The following is a 27993-nucleotide window of genomic DNA, read 5'->3' on the forward strand; positions in this document are numbered from 1 at the left end:
ATGTTTGGGGACTTATTTGAAGAGGATTTTTCCTTTATTTCAAACAATCATTATGGAAAAGGGAAGAAATCAAAGCCCAAAGATTCTGAGCCTCCAGCTCCCAGGGATTTCACCAATCTTAGTGGTATCAAAAACCAAGGTGGGACCTGCTACCTCAATTCCCTTCTGCAGACTCTGCTTTTCACGCCAGAATTCAGAGGTACTGTGTTCAGAACCTTCTTAAAGTAATCTCCATTGATATTTTGTAGCGACTTGCATTTCTGATTGTTTATTAAAGAAAGGCTGCGAGCATAAACAGTTTATTTCAGTCGAATTGAAGTGAGTTATTACAGAATAGCCAGCTTTTGGTCTCTAAAATTAGTATTGTCAGTTCTACACAAAATAGAAATGTTGTACACGTTGTATCTTAAACACCTACTGCTTGTGAAAACAAGTGAGGCTATTGCTCTACATAGCATGCCATTTATTTTGGAGTACAACCATTACAGTTCATGGAAGAAAAAAGTATTTTGCTATCTAAACATCCCATGCTTCCATGTGTTTTTTAGCTTGAACCGTGTCTAATGATGAATGATGTTGAGATGTTGCATGACTTTTTGACAAAATGTGACAATTGTAACAAATCCTCAAAGAAAAAGAATTACCTTTTTTCCTTAATGAGTCATTTTTCTTTACAATTACAGAGGCACTGTTCTCTCTAGGACCTGAAGAGCTTGGGACTCTGGATGATGTCAGCAAACCAGATGCAAAAGTATTTAAAATCTTCTATTTTGTCACTGTTCGGTGTTGTTCTGTATGGTTTGAAACAATATTTTCATGAGGGTGTATGAAAGCTGAGCTTTGATACCAAAAGGCTGGTTGGTTGAAATCCTTTTTGCACACAGATGCAAGTTTTCAGTATCATTGGATCACAGAATGGCCTGGGTTGCACAGGAGCACAGTGCTCATCCAGTTCCAACCCCCTTCTGTGTGCAGGTCGCCAACCAGCAGCCCAGGCTGCCCAGAGCCACATCCAGCCTGGCCTTGAATGCCTGCAGGGATAGGGCATCCACAGCCTCCTTGGGCAACCTGTTCCAGTGCCTCACCACCCTCTGGCTGGAAAACTTCCTCCTCATATCCAACCTAAACCTCCCAGTCTCAGTTTAAAACCATTCCCCCTTGTCCTGTCACTATGTCCATCCTCATAAACAGCCGTTTCCCTTCCTGTTCATACTCTTCCTGAAATACTATAAGCTCTTCCTTCAAGAGTAAGGTGTTGAGCCTGTTTCCACTGGGTTTGGTAGTAAAGGTTCTTCAGTGGAAGCAGAAATGATCCCAAAGTTTGTTCAGAGCCTTTTTGTTTTTCTCTGCTGTAACTAAAACTACAGTGCTCTGACTGATTTGCCACCAGTCAAAAAATAAAAATAAAAACAAAATGTGTGCAGACCTGGTGACTACATTGAGATTCTGCAGGTTTAACAGCCCACCTATACTAAAAACATTATGGGACTGCGATTTCGTATTTATTTTAGAAGTGCTTACTAAAATTGACTACTTCAGCAGGTCTGCTAAACTGCTTCAGTTTCATTCTTTAGCCTTTGGGTTGACATATCACAGTTAATTGCTTGGAAATATTAATTGCTTTGTAAATCAAAGATAAAAATAGGCAGCTGATAGTGATTATTGACATTGATCCTTCTCCTTTCACCTCATCATCTGTCCTTTTCCTGAACAAGGAGTAGCAGTTGTAACTGTGTTCTTAGATTTCAGGGTTATGAAAAGTAGGAAAGTTGTCCTTTTGTGCTCTGGTGGTGGTTTTATTTAAATCCATACAGTCTTGCTTTCTCACAAAGCTCATGTTCCATGACTGTATTGAATATGGAGGGGGGTTGTGTATGTTTGGGTTCTGATGTTCTGATGAGAGTTGAGTTATGAAAGTGATTGTTAATGGTGGTTTATTAGAGGTTCTGTTTATTTTGACCAAATTCCATAAGTTTATTTCAATTGTTGATTTAAAGATATATTTTGCTTCTTTTATACCCAGGTTCGGATAATTCCATTACAGCTTCAACGGTTATTTGCCCAGCTCCTGCTCTTAGATCAGCAGGCTGCATCTACAACAGACCTTACCGAGAGCTTTGGTTGGAGCAGCAATGAGGTACAAGTCAGCACCTGTGGCACCACTGATACTGAAGTCTGGCATTTAAAAAACTAGCTTAAAATATTTCAAGCTGTGGACATAACGATTAATTGGGCCAGCTTTTCTTCTGTGCTGTTGTATCTTTATCTTCACATGCACCATGTGTTAGTTGTTTCCAGTCAGCAGCAAGAGAAAATTGTTCCTTTAAATACATTTTGAGTAGCTGTACCATTGTTTTTGCAGGAATGCTTTTTCAACAGTAATTTGGCTACTTGTCTGTAGTTACTTAAGTTTCTGTTTTCTGTGTAACGCATCGTAGAGCTTAGTGGAGATCTACACAGGTGAAACTATGTCTCATGTGTTATATTTTATGCACTTTTAACTACTTCAGAAAGCACGACTAAATTAAGAATAACTACTACTACTACTTTTTTCTCAAAGTGGCAAATATGTGGGTAACCATTGAGACAGGTTTCTGGCATGCGTAGTTTAAGTTGTTTTTAAGCAATAGACAAAGCAAATGGCACAAAGTTTATTTCTTTGAGTTTGTTTTTTGTTGTGCAGGAAATGAGGCAGCATGATGTGCAGGAACTGAATCGGATTCTGTTCAGTGCTTTGGAGACTTCCCTTGTGGGAACTTCAGGTCATGACCTTATTAATCGATTGTACCACGGGACTGTTGTCAACCAGATTGTTTGTAAGGAATGCAAGAACATCAGTGAGAGACAGGTAATGCTGGAGGATTTTCCATGTTAGGTTTCTGTTCCCCTTGCTCTGTCCAAAAAAAAAACAGATGACATCTTTCTGCAGCATCACTGGTGGTTATAGTGGATCTAGATATTGGTTAGGGCACTGCAGGTTTGCAGGTGTGTGGAAATTGTGCGTGACTGACAGTTGCTAAATCTTAGCTGGAATTTTCTAAGTCACGTGTATCATGATGTGACTCATGAGCTTAAAAAAAAGAAAAAAAAAAAAAACAAAACACCAATCAGCAAGCATTATTACATCTGAGTTGGTAAGTTCTGCCTGTAGATGTAGTTATCAGACAGCTGAACAGTGGGGTAACAACAGTAAAACATCTTTACGTTGCTTTACTGCTCTTGTAAGCTACTTACTATCTCTTTTTTTGTTGCTCTTGTACTTCTGCATAGGAAGATTTTTTAGACCTAACAGTGGCAGTAAAAGGTGTAGCTGGTTTGGAGGAGGCCCTGTGGAACATGTATGTGGAAGAGGAATACTTTGAAAATGAAAACTTGTATCGATGTGGAGCCTGTGATAAACTGGTTGAGGCATCAAAGGTAATGCATCGAGTCATTGTCAGTGTTTGATTTGCTAATGTTTAGAGACTTCACTTACATTGCTGTGCCTACCCTCTGGCCCCCAAATAAAAAAATGTTACAAGAGCATGCCAAAATTGGACTTGCATTTTAAATCTCAGCAGCTTGTGTGATCCATTTCCTGACTTGAATGTTGTTGCAGTCTTTAATGATGAGTGGGACAGCATGTAGTTATGAGAATACTGCTGCATTCACATGCTTCTACTGCACCTGGCTGTGGGCATTTCAGAGCATAGGCTGAAAGACATGCTAGAGCCCAAAGAAAAGAAGGAGGTAAACTATCTGGAAATTCTTACCTGAAGAGCACCCGTGGCAGAGAAACATAATAAGCAACTCCCTGCTATGGGCAGGGAAATGGGGTCTCTTGATTTAGGTATTGCATTGTTTCTCTGATGTTGAACAGCTTGCAGTGATGTGTTAACAGACTGAAAAAGTCTGCTGCAGTGTGCTAGAGCCTTTAAGTGGGTAACGTGGAAGTCACTATTCAGGTTTTCCAGTGTCTATGGCAATGGCTGTGTATGTTTTCACAGCCTACACCTGTGTCTTTCCCATCTGTCAGCTTACTTCTGGTATAAGCACCACCATGTCATGTCTTCTCTCAGCGACCTAAGCCACATGCTAAGCTGATGGCTTCCAGCTCTTGGCTCCATTGGGGGTCCTGTCTTTCCTCTTACTCTTGCTAAAAGGCTGTAAAGGCAAAGCAGGCATAAACAGCTGATAATGCGCTTTGCCTTTGACTTGTTGTCCCTTCTCCACAACAACGAAGCTCTTCGTCCTGCTCTCGTGACTATCCGGCATCAGGATGAGCAAACCTCGCGTCGTATTTAATGTGGAAAGGAAAAGGTGCAGACGCAAGTTCAGGTCACAGTTAATCAGTACCTTAAAGGACTTCAGGAAGTTTTGTCAGTGCCTCACGTGGCTTGGTTATAAATGTCTGAGTTCAATTTCCCTGAGTTCAAAGGGGAGTGCGAGATAACAGTTGGCTACCTTTGAAATTTGATCGTTCACTCAAGACACGGGGAACTTGGAACGTGAAGTTGCTTAACTATGGATTGGCAGCACGACTGGGGCCACAGTGTAGCACATGCAGTGTGCATGATCGTGGTTGCGTGCGGAGACTGAGGTACCTGCTGAGTCATGCTGACAGAGCCATGCACTGTGACCCATACCTAGCAACACCTCTCCTCCATTTCTTCAGTATTCTCTGGGTCTTTGCATGTTATTTCCTACCCTCTTTTGAAGAACCCTGCTTTTGCACCAGTGTTTCTGCTGTGCTTACACACCTTGTTGTTTGATCTCAGTGAATTAGGTGTTAGGTGAATGGTTGGATTTGATGATCTTAAGGATCCAATCTAAACGATGCTGTGATTCTGCCTTTGTAAAATGGGCTATGTTTGGCTTTCCTGCCTAAAGTTTCCCACCACTGTAAATAAAATAAAGTGAAGAGAGATTTTAACGCTTGCTTGATTGTTCTGTGGGTGCCTGTAGTCTTCCAGGATACATCAGACACAACCTCATCTTGTTTATCACAGGCCATTGATCTTAGTCAAGGCTGTTTTCTTCAATCAATCTGGCAAATGTTAAGCAATGTGCCACTGTGAGATCTTCTGGTGATGTATTTTAGACCATTTCTATTGAATTCAGAAGCAGTCCAGTAGTCACAGCAGATGAAAATTACTGTCTTGATTTTTTCAGCAGTGTGCTCCTTCATTTTCATAGCAGGATTAAGTATGGGACTGGTGATCATTGAGGGTGTGGACTGCAATGTAAGGGAAGGATCTTGATTGCTTTACTTATGTAGTAAAAATACATAAATACCAGTCTTGTCTGCCTCCTTGTGACGAAAATAGAGTCATAGAATTGACCATAGCAAGGTTATTCTGTGTAACAATGTGCTTATAACTTTTTTTTTGTCATGTTACAGTCAGCTAAACTACATAAGTTGCCTCCCTTTCTCACCATCTCTCTCCTGAGATTTAACTTTGACTTTGAGAAGTGTGAACGATACAAGGAAACTAGTTGCTATACCTTCCCTATGCAGATAAATCTGAGGCCTTTTTGTGAGCAGGTTTGTACTGTTATATTTGTTGAAGTTTCTATACGCTCAGCAGAGAACTGATATTTTTAGGTCAAGGTATCTTTAATTCTGCATTTCACAGAATTGTAGGGGACTAATTGTACTAATTTATTCAAAGTCAGATGATAAGGAAACTGTGTGGGCTTCTCCTGTGTCCTTAGTTCAATGCTTTAGCAAAAATGTTTCCAAAAGATCACTTTCTAACAGAGTGAGAGAAATACCTTGTTGCTGTACAAGGTGGGAGAGTTTAATAACGACCTAAAACTTAATCTGACTTTTGCTTGAAAGAAAATTAAATCTACTTTTGTATTAACTTTGTCTGGTAACTTACATACGTGTGTGTGTGTGTGTGTGTGTGTGTGTGTGTGTGTGTGTTGTTATATATAAAACCAGCTACGAATGTGTTTCAGTTATTCCATTTTCCTAATTTCTCTTTGAATTACTGTACATCTATTCTGGTGCATAATTCAGTTTTCCAACCTGATGTTCCATTGCCTGATGCCAGCTTTTGTTCCTTGAAGTATGTGAAGAACATGCTTAAGGGATGCACTCTCCTTGAAGAGGGTTTTGGGTTTGTTTTTTTTTTTTTTCTAGCTGAAATGTTGCTATGCCAGCTCAGGGTTTGTATTTGGGGATGCCTTTTTTCAGTTGGTCTGTTAAGTGTTTGTTTAAAAGGCTAGAGGAAAAACAAAATAAGTTGGTTACAAACATCAGGTTGAGTTCTATTATTTGCATCAAGATTTCATTATTTTAATATTGAAATATTTCACTGTTACTCAGAATCACTTTTGTCCACACTTGTGTTCTGCAACACTGAAAAGCCCCTTCAGTCTTGGCACATGCAAAGGCATACAGAGATATCTGAAGCTATGCTGGTGGTGTAGAAGCATCCTTGTGTGAAAAACTTGCTGATATATATTATTATTGTTATTATTTTTCTTTTTGAAGACTGAAATGGATGATTCAGAGTACATGTATGAGCTCTTCTCTGTTATTATACATAAAGGTGGCTGCTATGGAGGACACTATCATGTTTATATCAGAGATGTGGATGAATTAGGAAACTGGCAATTACAAGTAAGTGCTAAATATTGTGGGGTTTTTTTTTCCTTGCTTGTCTCTTGTATTTCAGAAAAGCGTTAAGAGCTAGAGAACGAAATGGGCATCCAAGCTAATTCATATTTTAGTGAGGCATTTGATTGAGGTTAGTTTTTGCCCTCAAGCTGTCTCTACAGGTTGGAAGCTGTTAGGATTTTGTAGCAAACTGTAGCTTTTTGATCTGCTATCTCTCATAGTATCTGGCTGTTGGACTCTTGCTGCCTGTTGTGAGGCAGGTGGGCAGAATCAGACAGCGGGTGCGAATGCACTGCAGTGAGCTGCCTGCAAGCTGCTTCAGCTGTTGTGAAAGTGTGACTGAATCTTTGCCATGTGTTTGATATGTGAGGAACTGGATATCTTTGTGTGGCATCCAGATATCTGTGTAAAGAGACTGCAGAACAGTCCTTTCTAAAACATTATGCACAGCTTGCTCTGAAATATACATTTGGAGGATTGGTTTACAGTGCTAAACTGCGTATGCAAATCTCAGTACAGGCTGGAAAACTGCCAGCAGTGTTTGAAGTCAGTGCTTGTGAATGTACTATTTTTCTTACACAGGAAGATGAGGATAGGCTGACTGAAGATAAGCCTTCAAGAGAGAATGAAAATGCCAAAGAAACAGAAAATCCATTGGCAGTGTTGAAAGGGATTTTATCAGAGGTATGGTATGTAAAGAGTTCATTGCTTCAATTTTGATGTTAGGGAACCCAGGAGGAGGGGCTGAAATGTGCAAGAGGCAGGCTTAACAGTACAGAACTCTTCCAAGCTTATTGTGAAGCATGTAAAGCTCATAATATAGCCCAATTTTAGGATGAATCGTTGCAACTCATACAAAAAAAGACTTTTTTTTTTTTTTTTAGTATTTTGTAAATTGCTTCTTACCTTGTTGCAGAATGTGATGCTACTCTGACTTGTTAACAAGTATCCATGACTTAATCACTCGAGAATTGCTTTCTTTGTGTTGTTTCCTTGACATCTGTAACCTTCATCATCTTAGTTTTTAATTTCTCTGTAGGAAGAATGTAAACAAATTCCTGTGGATCAATTAGGGCAGAAGTTCTTGGAGAAAATAAAGGTGTCCTGGAACAAGAAATACCGAAAACAGTACGGAGCATTACGAAAGGTAACATGTCTGTCTGTTACTTTCTTTTTTTATTATGAAGGTAACCTTATGTTTCTACTGAAGAATCAGTAGGATGGCAATTGAAAATACTGGCACTTGGACTAGCAAGTGAATGCGTGTGTAAGAGATTTGTTTGTGAGCCAAATTAATGGTCTGGGAAACACAAACAGGATGCTCAACAGCTTATCAGCCTGAAAGCTTTTTTTCATCTATACTGTTTATTTTTGGCCGAAAAAAGAGTCAGCTTTGGGTACTAAATATTGTCTCACTTGTGTCTGTGGGTAAACCTGCAAGAGCAGCACTGCCACTTGGCCATAGAAACAGTGGTGAGAATTAAAGAAGAAATACAGTGCTGCTTTGAAGTCAGACCAGAAATGGCTTTTGGAAAAAGAGGCACTTTTTGGTTGGTTAGGGTACATCCATTAAGTTAAACAAAGACTTCATTTGAAGTGTTAGTCTAATTAGTTACTACTTCATTTTCTTGCACTTTAAGGAAAATGCTTACGCGTTTATGTTACAGATATGTGGAAAAATCATGCTGCTGTTTTTTAAGAAGACTTACAATAGAAATTGCAAGTAAATTTATTTGTGAGATCTAATGTGGATCTTCCACAGAGAGCCCTTTTTCTGACCTCTGTAGGAATGTATAGAAACAAGTTCTGAGCTCCCAGTATTAACAATCTCCAAGTTTGAGTGCTGTTGTGAGCATTACCACAGGTGACCTAGAACTTTTGTCTGGCTGTATTTTTCTCTTTATGTTTCTTCCCTTTTTTTCCTGAGGGAGTTGTGTACGTATGGTTCTCTAATTTTTTTCTTAGTATGGGGTTTTGTTTTTTTTTTTTTTTTTTTTTTTGCCATGTATTTGGAAACAGAAAATACCTATTGAGAAATCAGCTGGAGTGAGTGGGTTGCGTGTATGAATTTGAGGACAAATTGGGTCACTGTGCTGATGCAATCAGCTGATGCAATGTTACATTTAACATCGAGTTACTAAAATGTTGTTTCTGCACCTTGTCCTTGCTTTTATTTTTAGTATTTGCAGAATCATCCCCAGATATTTCAGTTCAGTCCTGATGAAAATAAAGTTGGTTTAAAGGAAAAATACAAGCTCCCATTTAAGTTGGATTTTCAAGGACAAGATTTCCGAAGCCATCCTCAGGAGAATGGTATCCTATGGAACTCAGAAAAAGCACCTCTAAGGCTAGGAGAGAGTTCTGCTGGTTGCCATTGGTTTGATCTGAATGATTCAAAAGTCCAGCCCATCAAAGAGGAGGATATTGAGAAACAATTTCAGGGTAAAGAGAGTGCCTACATGCTGTTCTACCGCAAGTCTCAGTTGAAAAGGCCTCCTGAAGGTACACAGAATTCCTCTTTACGTTCTGAGGGGCTTCCTTCATTGATATTGAGATTTTCAGAAGGGTGAAGGCAGTTGGGCATTTCTGACCTTTGCCTGAGTATCGGGGATGCAGATGTCTTCTAGAGCTAATTGAAGAAAAGAGTTAACTCAAGGTACAAGAAAGTAATCTCCGAGGAGATTGTGAACAGTTAATTGGCTGTAGCTGACACTGAACTTTTTCTAATATGCTTCACAAACAGTAGCAGAGGTGCAAGGTCTTGCACCTGGGTTGTGGCAGCCCCACTCCAGAACAAGCTGGAGGATGTAAAGGTGGAACACAGTCCTGGCAAAAAGGACCTGGGGGTCCTGGTGGATGGCAGCTGGGCGTGAGCCAGCAGTGTGTGCTCTAGATGTTCATTGCAGGGGAGTTGGACTCCGTGACCTTGAAGGATCCTTTCCAACTCAAAGGATTTTGTGATTCTATGATTCCAATTTGTCCTACTGAAAGAAATAAAAATTGTTACTAATTTAATCACTTATCAGTTTCCCTTAGGGAAAGACAGATGTAAGTATAGAAGACGTAAAAGCTCTTGTTCTGATTATTGTAAATTAATTTTGTCTATTATGAAAGGTTCAGTGTTATTGTATCAGGCTTTCAATGATTACTGTTGTAACATCTCATCTCGATCTCATCTCGCTTTCCTTGTTACCAAAACACATTTTCGAGCCGAAGCCAAACTAGATTATATTATTTGTTGCAGCTCGAGGAAATCCAAGGTACCAAATTCCTGAACACCTTCTGAATGAAATGAATGCTGCTAACATGGAGCTGCAAAAAAAGAGGTATATTAATGTAACTGTACAAACCTTTTCAACAGCATTCTTCATCTACATATCTCAGAAGTGATTTAAAATGAAAGGAACTCATAGAACAGATGTAGAGTCAGCCTCTAAAATGATTCAAAATCATAGATGTTAAGGACTACGAACTTTGTCTTTTACTTGTCCCCCTTCTTCTTGCTAATGGAACTGGATGCAGTTACAAAGGAGGAAGGCATAGATGTCTGACAGTTCCCACAAAGTTCCTCTTGTTTTGTGCTTGTGTTTTGAGAATGTTTATCTGTAACAGCTTGGAAAAGGAAAGCTTACCATCTCCACATCCCTAAAGATAAACTTTGTCATCTTGTTCAGGAAGGTCAAAGCAAGGTGTAGGAATGAGCCCTTCAACAATGTGTTCCGTGCAAGTGGAGGATTGTACACAAAATGAATCATCAAAATCTTTGAGCAGCTTTTTGCATATTCCTTGATGATGGGGGGGGGGGGGGAATGTGACGTTGAATTGAGGGTATCAATTGCACGACAGCTGCCCAGAAGCATCTCTGAAATAGTTCAGCCATTTGGCAATGGTCAATTCATCACTTGTTTTTCTGCTGTTATTCTTCCAAGAGCGGAGTATGACTCAGCAAACAATAGCATTGATTTACATCTCCATTTGGGCACATGTTATAAATTTCACAATGGGGCCTTGCATCCTTCACTTAGTTGGAAAGAGAGCGTTCTAGATCTGACCATTGACAGAAGAAAAACTCTAGGAGACCTTCGACAATCAATTTTCCAGGTATTTGCTCTATTAAACAAACATTTATTTTTAGTTGGGCTCCAACAGCATTCGTGTATTTGTGGCACTATTTTTATTTCAATCAGAAATTTTCCTCAGTATGTGTGGTAGGCTGAGAACTATTTGAATTTTCACAAGAGGAAACATTGGTTTGAGGTCAGCCCTTCAAGTATTTTAAAAGTCATTGACTGATTGGTGAAGCTTTAATTAAGTAGACTTCAAATAATTAGCTTATAAGGGTTATAATTGGGCAAGAATGGTTGGACTAGATCTTAGAGGTCCCCTTGTGATTCTTTGGTTCTAAGAATTGTTACTTTGCAGAACTCTGGAATGTGAAGAGTAACTCCAGTTTGTGGGCAGACTGGTACTTGCATTTTCGAGGATTTGTCAGGTCTTCATAGGGAATATTTAGAGTAGTTTAAGAGAAAATAAGAGGAAACAAGGATAAATTTAACTCAGCTATGGATTGTAATATCTGCAGTTGTACTCTACTGTGTTAAAGGAATGTGACGTTTCATGAAATTTTTTCTGTCTACATCTTAAACAAAGCTAACTTGCTCTCTGGAAGCAGTTTGCTTACAGGTTACAGCCTTTGGTTGGTATCCAGTTGAAACCATGTTAGTCTACATGGTGACTAGTCTGAAAGCAGGTCCTAAATAATCTTGTGTGCTTTCTGTGCCACTGGTCTTGTTGAAGGAAATAACAATAAGCTGTTAATTGTGAAAGTGAGCTTGTGAGCTTCTGATAGCTTTTGGCAAAGTTATAATTCTGAGTGGTTTGAGTGGTTGCTTACTCAAATCTTAAAATCTTTTCTTTTCTTACCAATTAGATGATGAAATCTTGGGAAGGAGACATGGTTCTCAGTAGTGCTAAACCTTTACCAGCAGGGCTGCACCTTTATCAGGCACTTGATGGTAAGGTTACCACATACAAGAGCTCAGTGTGATTTGTGTGGACGCTGCAGATTTAAAATGCCAGATGTTTGGGAGGAGCACATTCTGTATTCTGAATTCTGTAAAGGAAAGTACTTGCCTGAAGAATACATTAATTAATAATAATTAATATTTTAAAATAATCTACTCTGTCTCCAGCTTTACGTTGCTATGCAACTTCAGGTGTTAGTCCTCAAAAGTCTATCCAGTCATTGGGTATTTATGGTCTGTTTCAGAAAGCAGGGTGCTACCAGAATGTAACCTAGCTTTGAAAGACACTGACATCAAAATACAGAGCCACCATTGATATTCTTTCAAATCTTAGTACAGTTCTTAAAATAACAGTAAGTTTACAATGTTTTGAGGAGTACACGTGGAATATGTAGTAACTAAGTGTATAGATTGACTGTGAAATTGCACCTAGATAACCCTCACCAAGCAGCTTTGTCAAATGTTAATGTGAGCCTTGGTTTGCAAGGGAAATTGAATTGAAACCCCTGTGCTGTGGCCATCTTCACTAAGAGGATGTGTACGTAATGTTGCTCTTGCTACATGAGTAAACCCTGACTTACCCCCTGTAAATTCTGATCACACAGTAACTTTTATAATTACAGACTTCAGACAGTAAAATATGCAGCATTTATCAGCTTACAGCTGACCCTGCACATCTGTTTTGGGGCTGAATAGCTTGACAATTTCCTCTTTTTAGGAGATGAGCTGACACTGGACTGCTTTGGGCTGGCGGATGGAGCAGACATTTTTGTGTGGAATGGGAAGGAGGTAAAAGAGAACCGCATATCCTTTCCCTTTGTTAGTTCTAAAGAAATAAGCTGCCAATTCCCAGACGTGTTTTTAGAAGCTTTGTTTTTGCAAAACGTCTGTTTTGCAGATGTGCTGCTGATATGCTAACATTTGGGGCCACCACTTAGCCCCATCTAGAAGATGACACCTTCACGGTTTGTCACTGTTCCCTTCTGTGTGATGTTAGAGTTATGCAGTGCGGATGATGGTACGGTCAGGTTCATAGGTGTCTGAATGCACTGCCATTTTATGCTGGAGTATGTTCTGAGAAGACCTGGTGCCTCTTGGAAGAAGATGGGCTGATAGCAATGTGATAACAGAAACTTCTGCCCTATGGTGAATTGTTCACCCATGTTTGTTTGGTCTCCCTGAAGTACTATGCTCATTTTTGATGTTTAATCATCCCTTTAAGTTTTAGACCCTTACTTAAATTTCAAATACTTTCCTAAGTGATTGTGTTGACACAGTACAAGTTTGCCCTCTGTATCTATTGTGGAGAAAACATTGCTTCAAAAAGACTTGTGTTGTGAAAGTATGCATTTATTTACTGACTTATCAAAAAGAAGCAAACAAAGAAAAGCCAACAAACTCCCTCCAGGTGACAGAGTTGTTCTGCTCTTGCCTGATCTTTAGGTAAGGTCTTCAATGCTCCAGCTTCCTACACAGTCAGAGTCTTTATGACAAGGAGTTATAACTTTGACCTGGGTTGAAGATCAGGAAGGCCAGATTTCAAAATGTAACTCTTCTGAACAGCCTCAGTCACATTATTATTCTTCCTTTTAATATCCCACAGGGCTAAATTTCACTGCTCTTAATTTGATGGAGGTTGTGTCGTCTGCTTTCACAGTTAGCTATCAGTGTTTTTACTGCACATACAGACTCGAACACACCTTACATTACACTTTCATTTCCTTGTACCTTTGAGTTACTCTGGTTTTGTTCAGAAGGCGTTAGGTCAAAACTGGTTTATTCCTAATGCTGTGAGAGGATCCACCCTGTTCCAGCAGTTTTACTGTTGTCTCTTATCAGTGTATAATCTTTTCTGTTTTACAATGGAGTGTATTATCGATCACTGTGTAAACATTGCATTCCTTTCTTCAGGTTGGTGGTGTGAAGGTGATGGCAGGCCCTGATCATCAACCTGTTCTCTTAAACGTTCTTCGTTTAGTGGAGCATAATGAAGGAGGGAAGGGTCAGCATTTCACGGAATCGCAGCACGTTTTTCCATGCAGCACAAAACTGGGCGATCTGTGCAGAGCATTAGCACCAGCAGGAGGAATAATCTTAAAGAATGACTCAGGACATAAGGAAGCCAAGAACTGGGAGGTTCTTCTTGAAGAACATATGAAGGAAACAGTCAAAACCGTTGGTCTGACAGATGGATGTTCAGTATTAATCTTAGACAGCCATGACCAAAGGTAACCATTTTGATTGTGGGTATGATTAAACAGAAAGGCAGCTGTGGCAAAATCTGTTCAGTTAAAATACTAGGTGTATGTGTGTGTACATACATGTGTAAATATGTCTGTTTTGTGAATCAAGCAGGCATTTTGAGACATTCTAGATTCAAGTTAATATAATCTTACATTTTTGAATGTAAGACACTTCTCAACCATTAAGTATTTTTTAACATGCAGATGCAGTCGCATCCTTTGATTTACATTTATGAAGGGAAAGGCCTAATGAGAACAAATTGTGCTGACACATGAAACTTGATGGAATGAGAGAACTGAGCTGTATCAGAAGAGTATGCAGCTCTGCTGAACCTCCTCGTTGAATCTCAAGTTGCCAACAGCAATTTCTGCTCTCGTTTCCCTTCCGAGTTTATAGTCCTAAGGCTTCTGTTTTGAGAGATGTGTGTATGTGCTAGTTAGATAAATTCTGACTTTCTACGTGGAACAGTTCTGAAACACTGAACCTAAATCAGTGACAGGAAAAAAACCAAACTGTTTCTGTGTAGTAGCAGATCCACAAAGTCTCAAATTTTAGTTATGACTTAGCCTCCTTTATTAGTATTTTTCCAGAAGGTTTAAATCATCTCACAAAGTGAATTGGATTCTTAATTACCATCAGAAGCTCAGTTTCCATTGAAAGACAGTTACCAAACCAGTTTTTTCAGGTGAATTTAACAGGGAGCCTAATGGTGCCTGGATTGTACCTGAAGCTGCCACTGTTAGTGACCTTGGCATTGTTGATTTAGTTAAGAGCTTTGGTATTCATCAATCTAGCCCAGATAAGATACAGTTTTCCTGTCTTTGACCACCTTTGCACTGCTCACTTTTGCAGCCTGGTGAATATTTCAAGTGGTAACTTGACTGCTTTTACGTATGACATCAGCTGGCTCCAGGTGAAAAACTTCTGTGGAAGGGATGATGAGGAGAAACACGTTAAAATTACTGCCACAATTGAAACAGTAAGAAGTCTGATCGTCCAGGGTGTAACACTGGGTGTTGCCTTGATAAGTTTTTGCCAGAGAAGGTGGGCCAGTTACTAAGGATTGGAGTTAGCATTTGAGCTGATGTTTCTCTGTGAGACAGTAGCCTGAAGCTTGCACCAGCACAGCACTAGTAACTGAAAGCAGCACAGTTGGTGTGTTAGTCTTTTTGGACCATCCTATAAGCGTGAAACCATGCCAGTAAATGAATCCCGAGAGGAGAAAAATATTATTTCCTTTCAATGCAGGATAAGGAGAAAAATTCTGTCTTTCCCAAGGAATAGTTTCCTCGGTACCTTTTCTGCTTTTAGATTATTGCCTGTTACACAATGAAGTCCTGCTTAGTACCAAGTGTAAGCTAAACATTTTCAAAATGTTACTTTGTTTCATAAATAGGAAAATCTAAAGATTGTTTTCTTTTCCTTGGAATTCTGTTTCTAAGATGCTTTTCCTTGAGTATGTTGCATATAATAGATGTACAGGTATCATTTTTATGTATTAATATTAATAAGAAATGTATTTTTAGCTGTGTATAATGTTAGCAGGAGTAAGAATGTAACTCTGAAGTCAGTCAATTTGTGAACTGGCATTTGAATAGCAGATGTGTAACTGGCTTTTTTGTTTGGAAGTGTTAATGTTGCTTTCTTTTAGGTGATGTCAGATATCAAAATGAAAGCAATACAGGAGCTACAGCTACAGGAGGAGCTGGGTAAGTGTTGAACAGGTTTACTTAAAAATCTGGTCATGCTGAAATTTCACAGACTCACAGTATGGCTGGGGTTGGCAGGGGCCCAAGCCCTTCTCCAGCAGGGTGCCCAGCACCGTGTCCAGGTGGCTCTGGAAACCTCCAGGGAGGAGATCCCACGGCCTCTTTGGTCAACCTGTGTCAGTGCTCAGCTTCCTGCACAGCACACAAGTGCTGCCTGATGGGCATAAGGAACCTCCTGTGCTCCAGTCTGTGCCCAGTGCCTCTGGTCCTGGCACTGGGCACCTCTGACAGGAGCCTGGCTCTGTACTTTTTACACTCTTCAGGTATTTATAGACAATGCTAAGATCCCCTCTAAGCCTTATCATTAACTGCATTCTTCCTTTTTCTGTCAGACAGCTTAAAACAGCAAATGCAGTGCTGTGAAGTGATTACTAGACTTTTTGGAAAGATGAGAGGGTGCCAAAGATTTAAAATTCTCATGATTCTATGTAAAATAATTCTTTTCCCAAGCTTTAAAAACAAACAAACAAACAAAAACAGTGCAAGTCTTGACGAAAATAGATTTTAATTTCCCAGAAGCTATTTGATAGGAGTAATCATGTCAAGTCTCTAGAAATCTAACTCCTGCTGATGTAATATCTCCATCCAGAGTCCTCCAAGTTAAACTTGCTGTTATCTTAAATATGTTACCTGTCTGAACCTCTGAGCCAAATTTAAGATGATTTGAATTGCTTAACACTCCTACCTCTCTTCCCCGCCCCTTTCTATTGCAGCAAGTGAAAGCTGCCTTAGACCTGTTGGCAGAAATGGGAAACTTCTCTCTCCAGGTAAATCTGTACACTTATTTTGGTGTAATTCCATAGCTTAAGCTGGGAGACATGAAGTTTCCCTCTATTAATTTCCGAGCTTAACCATAGCCATTGTTTTCTCCAGTTTTACTGTTTACCAGCAGTACCAATAAACAACTTGGAGTTAAATATTCAACTTGCTTTTATTACTTTCACGCACAGTGAGCAGCACCTGTCAGCATACCTGCTGTTGTTTATTGACCACTGGCCTTATTCTTCAAGGCTTTGGGAATTAACAAACTTCTGTTCTCTGTGCTTGTTTTATAAACTGCCAAGTTTATTAATGATCTGGTGTGAGTCATAGCTAACAGATCAGAGAACAGATCCGTTACAGAGCAGCTTTGTGGACGTTCAGGAATCAGAGTCCTTGTTCCATGATTTTCTGTTTCTTGAAACAAAATGGACTACGTGCATTTGTTAGTGATGGTTGAGGTTGGGTTACTGGATTTCAGTGCAGCTGGAGCAGTGGACTTGAGTACTGCAGTGGTGGAGGAAGCATTGTTATGCTCCTGTTCACTGTGAGAAAAACAGCTTGTGTCTGTGGTGTGTCAAACACAGTAATGCTTGGACTTCTGCTTTCGTGAGAGTGGAGGACCATCTTCGTGCTACAATGTAGTCTTTGATTTAGATGAGCACGTAGTATCCTTGTTGCTGTAGAACTGAGTTCCTGAGGGTCTGTGTTCAGCAGAATAGAAGCCCCAGCATTGCTTTTCTCATTGTTGGGGGAGCAGTAAGAAATTGAGTGGATCAGCTTTGTTGGTAAATATTTTCCGTATTTCTATTTTTCTAATACATTTTGTTAGCTAAGTACTACCAGGAGAGCAAGGTTTGGGCATAGGTTTGGGCCAGGTAACTTGCAGATGTCCATTTCAGTCTAAATTCTTCTGTCACTCACTGTACATCAAGAGGTGGTTGGGGAGGAACCTTTATACAGATATACTCTAGTCACAGAAGGCTTATGGATTTAGTGTGAACACAGAAAAATAAGTTGTCTAAATTCACTGAACATTTTTATCTTTGTCTAAAGAGCAGAGTGAATGGATATTCTCACTAAGCAGCACTTTATGATGATTTCCTTATTTTCCTCTTCCTGAAGTGCCTGAAGATTATACTGTCAAGGAGGCAGAACTGAAAACGGGAAGCTTGCTGGGGCTGTGTCATGGAAAAGCTCCAACTTCCACTCAGGTATAACAGAGCAGTGACTGAAAAGAGACTAGAATTTGCTTTTGTGCTTTGTTTACATTTGCCAGTATTTCACGTGGTCCTCTTCTCATCTTTAGAATGGTTGTAGTGGTAATCACTGGGGGGGGGGGGGGAGGAAATGCTTGCTGAATTTATGTACTGGCAAGAAAGTTTGCACCACTTAGCTCAGTTGCATAAGGCCAAGAGCATAAATGTCAACAGTTAATATGGCTCATTTGACTCACAGTAAATCACTTATCATTAGTCTGTTTGCAATGGTCCATCATCTGATGTGTATAAACTTCTCTAAAGAGCATAGAGTAAAAAAAAAAAAAAAAAAAAAAAGGGAGATGCTAAATTTTATATCTGAGTATTTACAATTTGGAGGAGGGAAAAACACCGTGTATATTTCTGAAGGTCTAAAGATCAAAGTGTCAAAAGATAGCCAGCAGGCTACTCTTTCATTTGCAGCGTGCTCAGCGCGTGCATATCTGGTTTATGAGGCTCACCTGATGGCCATAACTCAATTGCATGTGCTCCTCTAGATTGTTTGCTGTAGCCAAAAGTAGCTTCAGTGCTGTTTGACCCATGGCTGGCATGTGATAGCTGATACAGTAACTGCATGCAGTAGGGAGAGCTGTTTCACACTGTTTCTGTACTTCAGTGTGTTCTGAACAGTTCATGCTTGCATTTTTAGCTCTTTTTATATTTTCTTATTGAACGTGAGCACTGTATGAGCCCTGAGATGGAAATCGTTGTGGAAGAGACTGCCTCTGTGAAAGAAGTAAGTCCAGATTCTCTTCAAAGCTTTTTTCATGCTTGTGTCAGGTCTGCTGCTCATAGGGAACTTTGCTTCGTGCCCACGAGTCACTTCATGTAAGGCACAAAGTCAAGGGCAGCGTTTCAGCTCTGAAAGACCAATGGGGAAGATTGCCTTTAACTTTCACCAAGTAATACTTCACAGTTAAAACAGAAAAATCCAAGGAGATGCCAACGAGCAGTAGGACTTTGTATCCTCCATCAGTCAAGGACAGTATTAGCGTGATTTGTAAAGGATGATAGGATGTATGCAGGCTGGAAATTAGATAGTCATCTTAAAAGGTTTAATATGTAGCTCAGCTACTCTGTGCCTATGCAAGTGTAGGAGTTGAACAGGAATTAATCACTTTGGATGTGTTTTATGTTAGAAAATGCTAGTGCTTATTTGCTGAAAACTTTATTTTCTGTGCACTACAAGTCTCAACACTTTTTTTTTTTTTTAGTGTCTAAATTTAATGCTGGAAAAATCTGGATTATCAGGTTAGTTGTACTATATTGGTACCTAATGACCTATTTTAAGGCATTTCCATTACTATAAGATAGCTCTTGCTGTGTTAAAGATAATAAGTTTGCTATGGTCACTTGTGTGTCACTGTAATGTGAGGAGGGGGGATGAAACAATTACAGACTTTCAGGTTTTTCTCTGATGAAAACTTGACAGTGGAGTTTCCAGCTTTATATTTAATTGAAATAAAGCAATGCCCACATTTTCTGGGCTGCTCATTTGGGTGCACATGCAGGTGGAGGTGTTTGGCTGTTTTCTATTGCAGCCATTGTGTGAGATTAACTTCCTCAGGAAAAAGACATCCTTAGGTCACTTGGCAAAAAGAAATTAATAAAATGAGATCATGAGTTAATAAAATGAGAAAAGAAGTTAATAAAATGGACGTTGCTTTGGAATCTGATGGTAGGAATTCTTGTCACTGAACTTTTGCATAAGGTTTAAGGAAGAGAGAGAGACAGCAGCAGCATGACACGTGGATTTGCTGGTTGTACATCCTCCTGTTGATGCTGATGGGGTCTTGGAGTGGCAGTTTCTCCCAGCTTCAGTAGCAAGCACTCACTGAATGCTGAACATCTTATGGTGATGGCTGCAAATTGAACCATACACCATAAACATTAAGTGTACTCCTGAAACATGTTACTGTCAGAATACACGCTGAGCAGTCCAAGAGAAAATGAAGGATTTTGCTCTTGTGCACATGTACATGTGAGTGGAGTAGATAATGATGTCTTGAAAATATAAACTTAACCTTTATTTCCCTGCGGTGTAGTTTTACTGCCAAGAAACAATGGTCCTGTTTTCGTTGCTTTCTTTTCAATGGCCATTTTTGAAAAATTAAATTTGGCTGTGTGTAGAGATTTGCAATCTGGCTGCTCTCAAAGAAATGTCAGACTTCACTTCAATTGATCCCACAGTACTCCTTTTCTCCATAGAAGTGATTGGTGAGCTTTTGTTTAGTTAGGAAAGTCAGAAATGTACCCTGAACAGAATAAGGAGTATTTTCATGAGTTAAAGAAAGGAAATGTGGGTAGGTGAGGAATTACCTTCATATCTTCTAAGCCTGAACAACAAAAGGGTGTTTTTAGGGTGTGGGGAGGGGTGTGAAGGTGGCACTTGATTCGGTTTATCAGAGTGGCGTTTTAAAATGCACAAAGAAGCAAAACAGCCTGAACAATTTCTGCTGTGTGGGTTTCCTGTGCTCTTTTTTTCCTTCTTTTCCCCTGAAATACTGCTATTGACTCATAAGTTTTCCACGGGGTTATTTCTGTTGTTTGTAGGTGACAGCTGGCATTTGAGAAGGATGGACTGGTGCTTTGAAGCAGGAGAAGCTTTAAGTCAGGAAGTAAGAAGATCTTAGTTTTGACTTGACTCGTATAATACCTTATTTATTCCACTTTTCCTGTGGAGATTTTTCCTGAGGGGGAAGTCTGACTGGTGTTTTGGTGTGCTGTGTTACTTCCCGAGACTGTATGAAGCCAGAACCACAGATTGAAATGGGAAACTTATGCACTGCCTCCCGTTTTCAGGGACTGTTAGTAAGCTACATTGACCTAAGGTCTGGGATCTGAGGGTGCTTGTATCTACAAGCAAGAAATGAGGTGTTAATTGCTAAGAGGTGTGAAGGAGCTTAACAGGACAGCAGGCTGCTATAGAAGTAATAATAGCCGGGTCCTGTTGCAAAGTTGGCTCCTTGTAGTGAATGCAGAAAAGTAAAACACCTTGAGCATTTTGCATGCATGGCACCAAAATTAAATGAATCATGCTTTAGGAAGCAAAGCATAAGAGCATACAGGCTCACAAGGACACTGTGCTTTCTCTTCCTGCAGAATGCTACTCTGAAGGAACTTAATGTTTGCAGAGGAGATACTTTGGTTGTAACTGAAGGAAAGCTTCCACCGAAGGTAAAAGTAGGGTGATTGTGTTCTTTAGTCAGCTGACAATCTGGAAACTTGAGCATGGAAGTAATTTCTTCTTCGGATTATTTCAGAATTTTTTAGCTGTGATATTTTTAGTCAAAGATAATGAATAATGGTAAATATATGTAACTGTTTTTTATTTAAATGAACACTTACAATGTTCCTTGTCTGTCTATACTCTCTCAATTCCTGTAGTAAAAGTTTTGCTCGTTTCACCTTCTTTGCTTAGGAGTGTGTCAGTGTTGACAGATCCAGAGGAAATCTGTATTTCTGGCATGCAAGGTTCTTGTGAAGACACAAATCTTACACTACTATTTCCTCACAAAATGTTCTTTTCTTTTTTAAAAAGTAACTTTTTATGTCAGGTTTTGTGCTGAGGGTTGTGTTTGAAATTGGAGGACCCTGCTGGGAAACTCCAGTCAGAAGTGGTCAGGTAAAGTTTCTGTGCTACAGGCTGTTGGCAGGAAGTTGGAACAGAATGCTAAAAGGCTGCAGGGAGCTCTGGGCAGGCAGCAGAGATGCCAGCACTGCTGTTAAATGAATCCAGCTTCCTCTGGCAAGGTTGTATCTATGTCCACATCTCCAGACAAGTGTCACTCACTTGAATCTGTAACAGTAGATGCCAGGATGGCAGAGCAGGGTGGTGATATTATGTGACATGAGGCTAGACTTTATCACCAAGTATTATGTGTATAAAGGATGCCCGTGCCTTTACAAAAGCTCAGAGTTGGGCTCATGGTTGGACTCGGTGATGTGAGTCGTCTTTTCCAACCTTCATGACCCTGTGATTTGAGGTTTTTTTTTTCTTTCTCCCTGTGTAATTTGCATTGGAACACGTAGGCTATCTGGCACTTTGTGTTCATTTCTCAGGGTTTCTTGAAAATTCCTATTTGGTGGTTGAAGTTTTCCAGTCAAACGAAACGTGAAGAGAAGGCACGAGACCAGGTGAATGGGATGACCTGCAAGATGGATGCTTTGCAAGTTTCTCCTGCAGGAGGTGAGCTTGCTTAGTTTTTTAAAAAGGAATTGTATTGCCTGTGATAGCACTGAGGGCTTTCAGTCCAAACCTTACTTTTATTCTAAAGTTTTAAAATGCTCCTGAGGCCTGTGAGCAACTGTCTGAGTTTCAGTAGGTTTGTGGTGAAAGAAACCACTTAGGAGGCAGACATCATTTTTTTTTATTTTATTAGGCTGAGACTGTTCCTGTTTCATGGCTGTATTTGGTCAAGAATAATTTTCTGTTTACCAGTCCAGGCTGTTTACCTGCCAGCAAAACAAATTCCTTCCCCACATTTAAGTCAGTGGCTGTATTACAAGGCACCAACTCAAGGACAGTGCAGGTGACTGGCTTCAAATGTCACACTCTTAATGTCACATCAGGGTATATTGCTTTTGGAGAAGCTGTAGGATGAGTGATAAGTAAATCCTACATTGAATAGCAGACATTATATTCAGAATTCTGTAGGGTTTTTTTTTTCTTCTAAGGATCAAACCAAAAAAAAAAGCCAAACAACAACAAAACCAACTGCTTGAGGAGGAAAATCAAGTAAGGGGTAGAGAAGGAAGACAAAACGCAATTGGGGAAACCTGCAAATTGGAAAAGGAAAAACAAACAATTTTCCATTCTGTAGGAAAAATAAAACTCTTTCTTCACTACTGAGCTGTGCTGCAGAGAAATTTGGTTGTTTTGGTTTGGATTTCCATTTCTCTCCTTTTCTCGTTAATTTTTTTCAGAGTTTGGCTTTTTCCCATGTTTGTTTTGGTAGTGTAGGTAAGAGCAGTTTCCATTTCTACACACTCTGTGTTTCAGAGTCATGGCTGCTAATTAATCATAATTATGAATTTGAGTAACTGGTCTTAATTTTACAGTGTAGAATTCATCTAGAGTTCTTCCTATTTGGCAGCTAGCAGTGTATTTTATCAATTGTACGTTAGGGTTTCTTAAAGTACCTTCAAATATCTAAGTCTCTAAGTGAAATCTCACCTACAGGTGAGTTATCTCTTAGGAAAACGCGTGAAGTCACTCATTTTTCTATTGTCTCTTTCTTTCTCCCTCTTCTCCTCCTGCCCCCATCCGAAGATTCACCAGAACGCATCCAAGCAGACCTGGATCTGTGCTATGCTGGCATTACAGAAATAGCAGGCGAATCTTCCTTGGAAGATCTGAAGATGCAGGTTAGATGTTCTCCTGTGTTGGAAATGCACAGCGACACAGTGATTCATTGAGCTATATTAATACATATTTTTTTATTTCCTTTTCCCTTGTCTCCAGTATGTTCTGATATGGCATTTGCTTATATGCCATGTTCAGTGGTAAGTACCAAGAGGCAGCTTGAGCATGTAGCTCAGATAATTCCTCAGTATGTTCCCTGCAGTTGCCATTCTACCTGTCATGTGTCCTGAGCTGCAAAAGCCTTCTTGCACTTCATCTGGAACTTTGGCTTGCAGCAGTATTTTTATTTCACAATGTAAAAATTATTCATGACAAGCACACACATACAAGCACTTCCTACAAAGCCACTCTCCATTTCCACATTGTTCTCGTATTGGTTCTTTGCGTGTTTTTTTGTATGTTGAACCTAATGAATAAAGAGTTGCTTTTGGTGCACAGAAAGTCACGTTTGTCACTCAGGAAAGTACAGCTTAGTTTCTTCAGCCAGAAACTAAGGTGCCTTTTAGTGCTTTATTATTTTTTTTTTTTTTAACCAGAAAACTATGAATTGAATGCACTTAAAGCAACAATAACAACAAAAACAAACCAGCAAAACCCAGCAAAAGAAAATAAAACAACAGCTTACTAGAGAATAATTAAAAAGAAAACCTATCACAAAGCTCTTCTGTTGGTTAGCTGGTGGGTTGCTCTACTTCACAGCGTGGGAAAGGATTCTTCTGATGCTGATACCAATACTTTCCATATTTGTTGTATCAATATTGGGTACAACTTCATTTTCACGGTCTCATCCAAACTGCTGGATTTGCATCTCATGAACAAGATGTGCCTTAGCTTGGAAACAGTATTGTGTGCTCAGTATGATTTGAAAGGAGCTTTTCCAGCACTTGGCTGGAGGTTGTGCTAGCGATTCTTCCAGCCTCATTTCCTCCCAATGATACAAACTTTGGTTAAAAAAAGAAATTGAATATTTAAGAAACTGATGGTAAATTTAGAAATGTTGGGAGGGAGTGAAGTCCGACTCACTGTGAGGTTGGAAAGCAGATCTGTTGGTCAGACTCACTGTCTGCGAGTCTCTAACTGGAATAAATCTGAATGCCTTGCCCTGTTTCTAATTGCTTCAGACTAGCAATGAGAATCAGTCCTTTTTCTTTCATTGTTTTCCAAGCAGACTGGCCTCTAAAATTATTGAAGAACTGTTTTGGTTTTTCAGGCTCTGACCTTAGCACAGTGCCCAGAGCACGTTATCCCTCTGCCCACGTTCCTCAGAGCCTGGACGGTGGAAAACAGGCGCCCAGGCAGGCTGCTACGACACAACAAGCAGCAACTCAGGTAGGTTTTGTACTGAAACACTCAAGCAGCCTTGCAACAGGCTGATGGTTGGATTATGTGATGGATTGGCGGAGAAATGAATCAGTTCAGTCCAATAAAACCCTTTTCTGATGATTTCAGTTTTTTGACAAGCACTTCTGTCAACTCAAATGCTGTAGAATGGGGAGGCAGGAGCATAAGCAGCTCATAGCGTGTTTATTATGCTAAACCTTCAGTGTTTTTAAATGTAATTTTGGCACTTTTTCAAGCTTTTTGTTGCTATAGTGTCTTGCTTTAGTTTTTCAGTTCAGCACAGGTCTCCTTGACTGGAACTATGATTTTTCTATTTGTGAATTTAGAGTACATGTGTGTTATCCTTTTATTTTCAGTGAATATAAGCTGGGTGCCAGAGTGGAAATTTGCATAGAACCTTTGCAGAAAGAAGAGAACTTGGGGTAAGTGCTTGAAGATACTTGTTACTGCTATACAGTTGAGATGAGACTTTAATCTAGTAGCTGGTTCCTTCAATGCTCTGTCACTATAACAGATGTCTCTATGCAGGAATACTTTGGAGCCTATCTTTATTTTCCTCCCATAGAGCTGTTGTTTAAAAACAAAGGAGGGTGGGTTGGGGTGATAACGAGGAATTCTGGATTCCAAGTGCAAGGTTCACAAGGGTGGTTTATTTTTCTCTTTCTGATGACAGCCCACATGAATTGCTGCTTCGAGTACAGATGGGCATACCAGGGGAAAGGGACTACTATAACTCCGTGGATTTGGTGTGGAACATCTCCAAAGAATGCACTACCTGGGCACTGAGGCAAAGAGTGGCTTCTCACTATTGTCTCCCTGTAGATAAAATTGAAATAGCCAAATACTTCCCTGAAAAATTTGAGTGGCTGCCAATATCTGGCTGGGTAAGATCTGGAGTGACAGAATGCAACAGCTGTGTTGAGAAATGTACACGTTGGTTTGTGCTGCAGTTCTTCAACATGCACGTTTGAATGCACAGCCCCAAATCCCTTCAACATGATCTGTGAGGTAAATCTGGTGGAGGTGGTTTGCTTCTTCAAGAATTAGTTTAGGTCTTCGTGAGATCACAGTGATCTCACAATCATTGTGAGAACATTGCGATTGTTGATTGCCCCGCGAGACAGCAGACTTTCACCTGGCTGGCACAACACAAGCCACTCTTTTCATAGTGGCTTTTCCTGTATTTCCTTGTGTAGGAAGAGAACGTGTCTAATTTGCCCAAATATTTCAGTCTGTTGCAGTTATACAGTGGAAGTGACAGACATCTGCAGAAGTAACACAGTGAGAGCGTTGCTTCTCTTTGCTGTGCAGGAGATCCTGTGGCTGAGGGTCACTGCCGATCAGCGTCATTTACTGAGCTTTATGGAGGTGAACTGCAAGAGGAGGTGTGGGAAAGGAAAGATGAGGATGTTTTTGTTTCTCAGGGGAGCTACAGAAAGCAGAATGGATAATTGATTTGCGTGACTGTAAGGCTTTGAAGAATAGTCAGTGGGGACCCTCCACCCTTAGAAACTGCCCACGAAAATCAGTGTAAGCAGATTTCTGAAATTAGCCATGTGTTCTGCTTTGATTTTATTCAGACCCAGCAAATTTCGAAGAGAAAACGGAAGAAAAAACAGGAGAGTTTACAGTCAGCCCCTTATCACCTGAAAGATGGAGATGTCATCGGGGTGAAGGTAAATTAACTCGGCTTTAATTTTTGTACAAGTGTTGGGCTTGGAAATCTTCGCCTCTGCGGTGAACAAATCTCTTTCTGGTTTTCCTGGATCCTGCTACATCTGCGTGAAAGGGCTGGGGTGTGTATCTGACAGAATGCTCTGTGGAGAGGGAAAATTCGTTGCTACTGATACATTTTGGTTTTTCTTTGTGGGTTTTTTTTTTCTTTTTTCTTTTTCCTTCTGTTCTTATGCAGTCAATTTGGAAGCTTCATGCTTCTCCCCTTATATCCTGCTACTGGCACTAGAGGGCATTGCTTCACAGGTTCTCCTGCAGTGCTCTCTTGAGTGCAAGAATCATAGAATGGCCTGGATTGCAAAGGAGCACAATGCTTATCCAGCTTCAACTCCCTGCTGTGTGCAGGTCACCAACCAGCAGCCCAGGCTGCCCAGAGCCACATCCAGCCTGGCCTTGAATGCCTGCAGGGCTGGGGCATCCACAGCCTCCTTGGGCAACCTGTTCCAGTGCCTCACCACCCTCTGGGTGAAAAACTTCCTCCTCATATCCAACCTAAACCTCCCAGTCTCAGTTTAAAACCATTCCCCTTTGTCCTATCACTATCCACCCTCATAAGCAGCCGTTCCTCCTCCTATTCTGCTTTGTATTTGAGCATTATCCACAAGAAACTGGATTTTTCTTGCCCTTATTTTATCAGTTGGGTTTTTCTTCCAACTCGGAATAAAATTCGAGAGCAGTGGCCGCTGAACAAAATGAATTGTAAATTGAAATCCATTTTCAAAATCAATATTGCCAATCTATGAATAGATTTAAAAAAAGAATAAAGCTGCAGGATATTGAGCTCTGAATTGGCAATAAAACTTATTTAGGAGATATCCAAAAGAAAGTACTTCTGGATTTTAAAGCATTTCACTGGCAGTGTGGTGTTCTATGCTGATGCATTAGGTTACTGAGAAAAATGCAACTCATTAAATACAAAACCAGAGAAGGAGCTGAAAAATTTTGGTTGTCTTGCCTATTTAAGTTGTCTGCATTTAACTATAAGTCATTGTAAAATTAGAAGAAATGGACTGAAAATTAATTTCTCGAACAGAACATCATGTGGGAAGTAGTTTGGGCAGATGGAAATAAGCTAATACTCTGAATCCCTTTTGACAACAGAATCTTCTCCTTGATGACAGTAAGGACTTCAGCACAGTGAGAGATGATGTTGGAAAACAGAAGCAAAGGCAGCTTGCATTAGAGAAAAAGAAAAGGTATTGCCTGTTTACATTTATTCCTCTTTCAAAATCCAAAAACTGGAGAACTTCTGGGGCACTGCTAGCAGACTGCTGCTGTGTGCACAGTTCTGGCAGTGCCAAGAGAAAAGTGCTCATATAACTCAGACTTGTGCCTTTAAGTGCCACATGCCTGCCTTGAGCATTTTTTTTTTGTCTTGCAACACGCTGGGAAGTTTGGCACTGCATCGGGAGATGAAAAACTGCTGCACTGCTGTGGTGTCCCCTTGTAGGCTGTAAGTGGGAGCTCAGTGTTGTTCTTACACTGTAGTAGAAACCAGATTCCAGCCCGGGTGGCTGATGCTCTTGCAGCTAAGGTTCAATACTAGTTTCAGGCATCTTTTTTCTTTTAATAGTCAGCAAGCTGAACGCTCCCAGGCCCATGTTGTATCTGAGGAAAAACTGAATGTTAAGCAACGTAAGCCAGAAGTGGCTCTTTCCATCAACGTGGGAGTTTTCAGATAGCACCTGGAGATGATTTGCTGAGCAGAACATAGCACCAGTGTGCCACATGTGAGTGCCTCAACTGGACCAGCAAGAGGGATGCTTGTGCTCAGAGAGTCATCAGGAATCACCGAGATAAACTGGATATAAGATTTGGGATAACTGTGATCTGCTTCTAATCTCTCTGAGGAAGTGCTTCAGCATCCCTTAATCGACGTGGTACTTATTCT

General features: G+C 40.2%; 1 protein-coding gene across 1 annotated transcript; it reads left to right on the forward strand.

The window, feature by feature from the left end:
• On the forward strand, positions 1-27784 carry USP40 (ubiquitin specific peptidase 40; the record flags this gene model as incomplete). Its single annotated transcript, XM_079539198.1, has 31 exons — positions 1-199; positions 684-751; positions 2024-2137; positions 2684-2848; positions 3271-3417; positions 5381-5524; positions 6482-6610; positions 7190-7291; positions 7647-7754; positions 8788-9109; positions 9852-9933; positions 10537-10708; positions 11538-11622; positions 12350-12420; positions 13543-13859; positions 14728-14854; positions 15527-15584; positions 16358-16411; positions 17529-17617; positions 18312-18398; positions 18877-18913; positions 20216-20280; positions 20765-20839; positions 21725-21851; positions 22935-23029; positions 24238-24356; positions 24725-24790; positions 25042-25252; positions 25949-26044; positions 27204-27298; positions 27676-27784. 31 exons carry the CDS (start codon positions 1-3, stop codon positions 27782-27784), a joined length of 3735 nt encoding a protein of 1244 aa, XP_079395324.1.
• Between the last annotated feature and the right edge of the window lie 209 nt (positions 27785-27993).

Source organism: Tetrao urogallus (genome assembly GCF_951394365.1).
Source record: "Tetrao urogallus genome assembly, chromosome: 8".
Lineage (NCBI taxonomy): Eukaryota > Metazoa > Chordata > Aves > Galliformes > Phasianidae > Tetrao > Tetrao urogallus.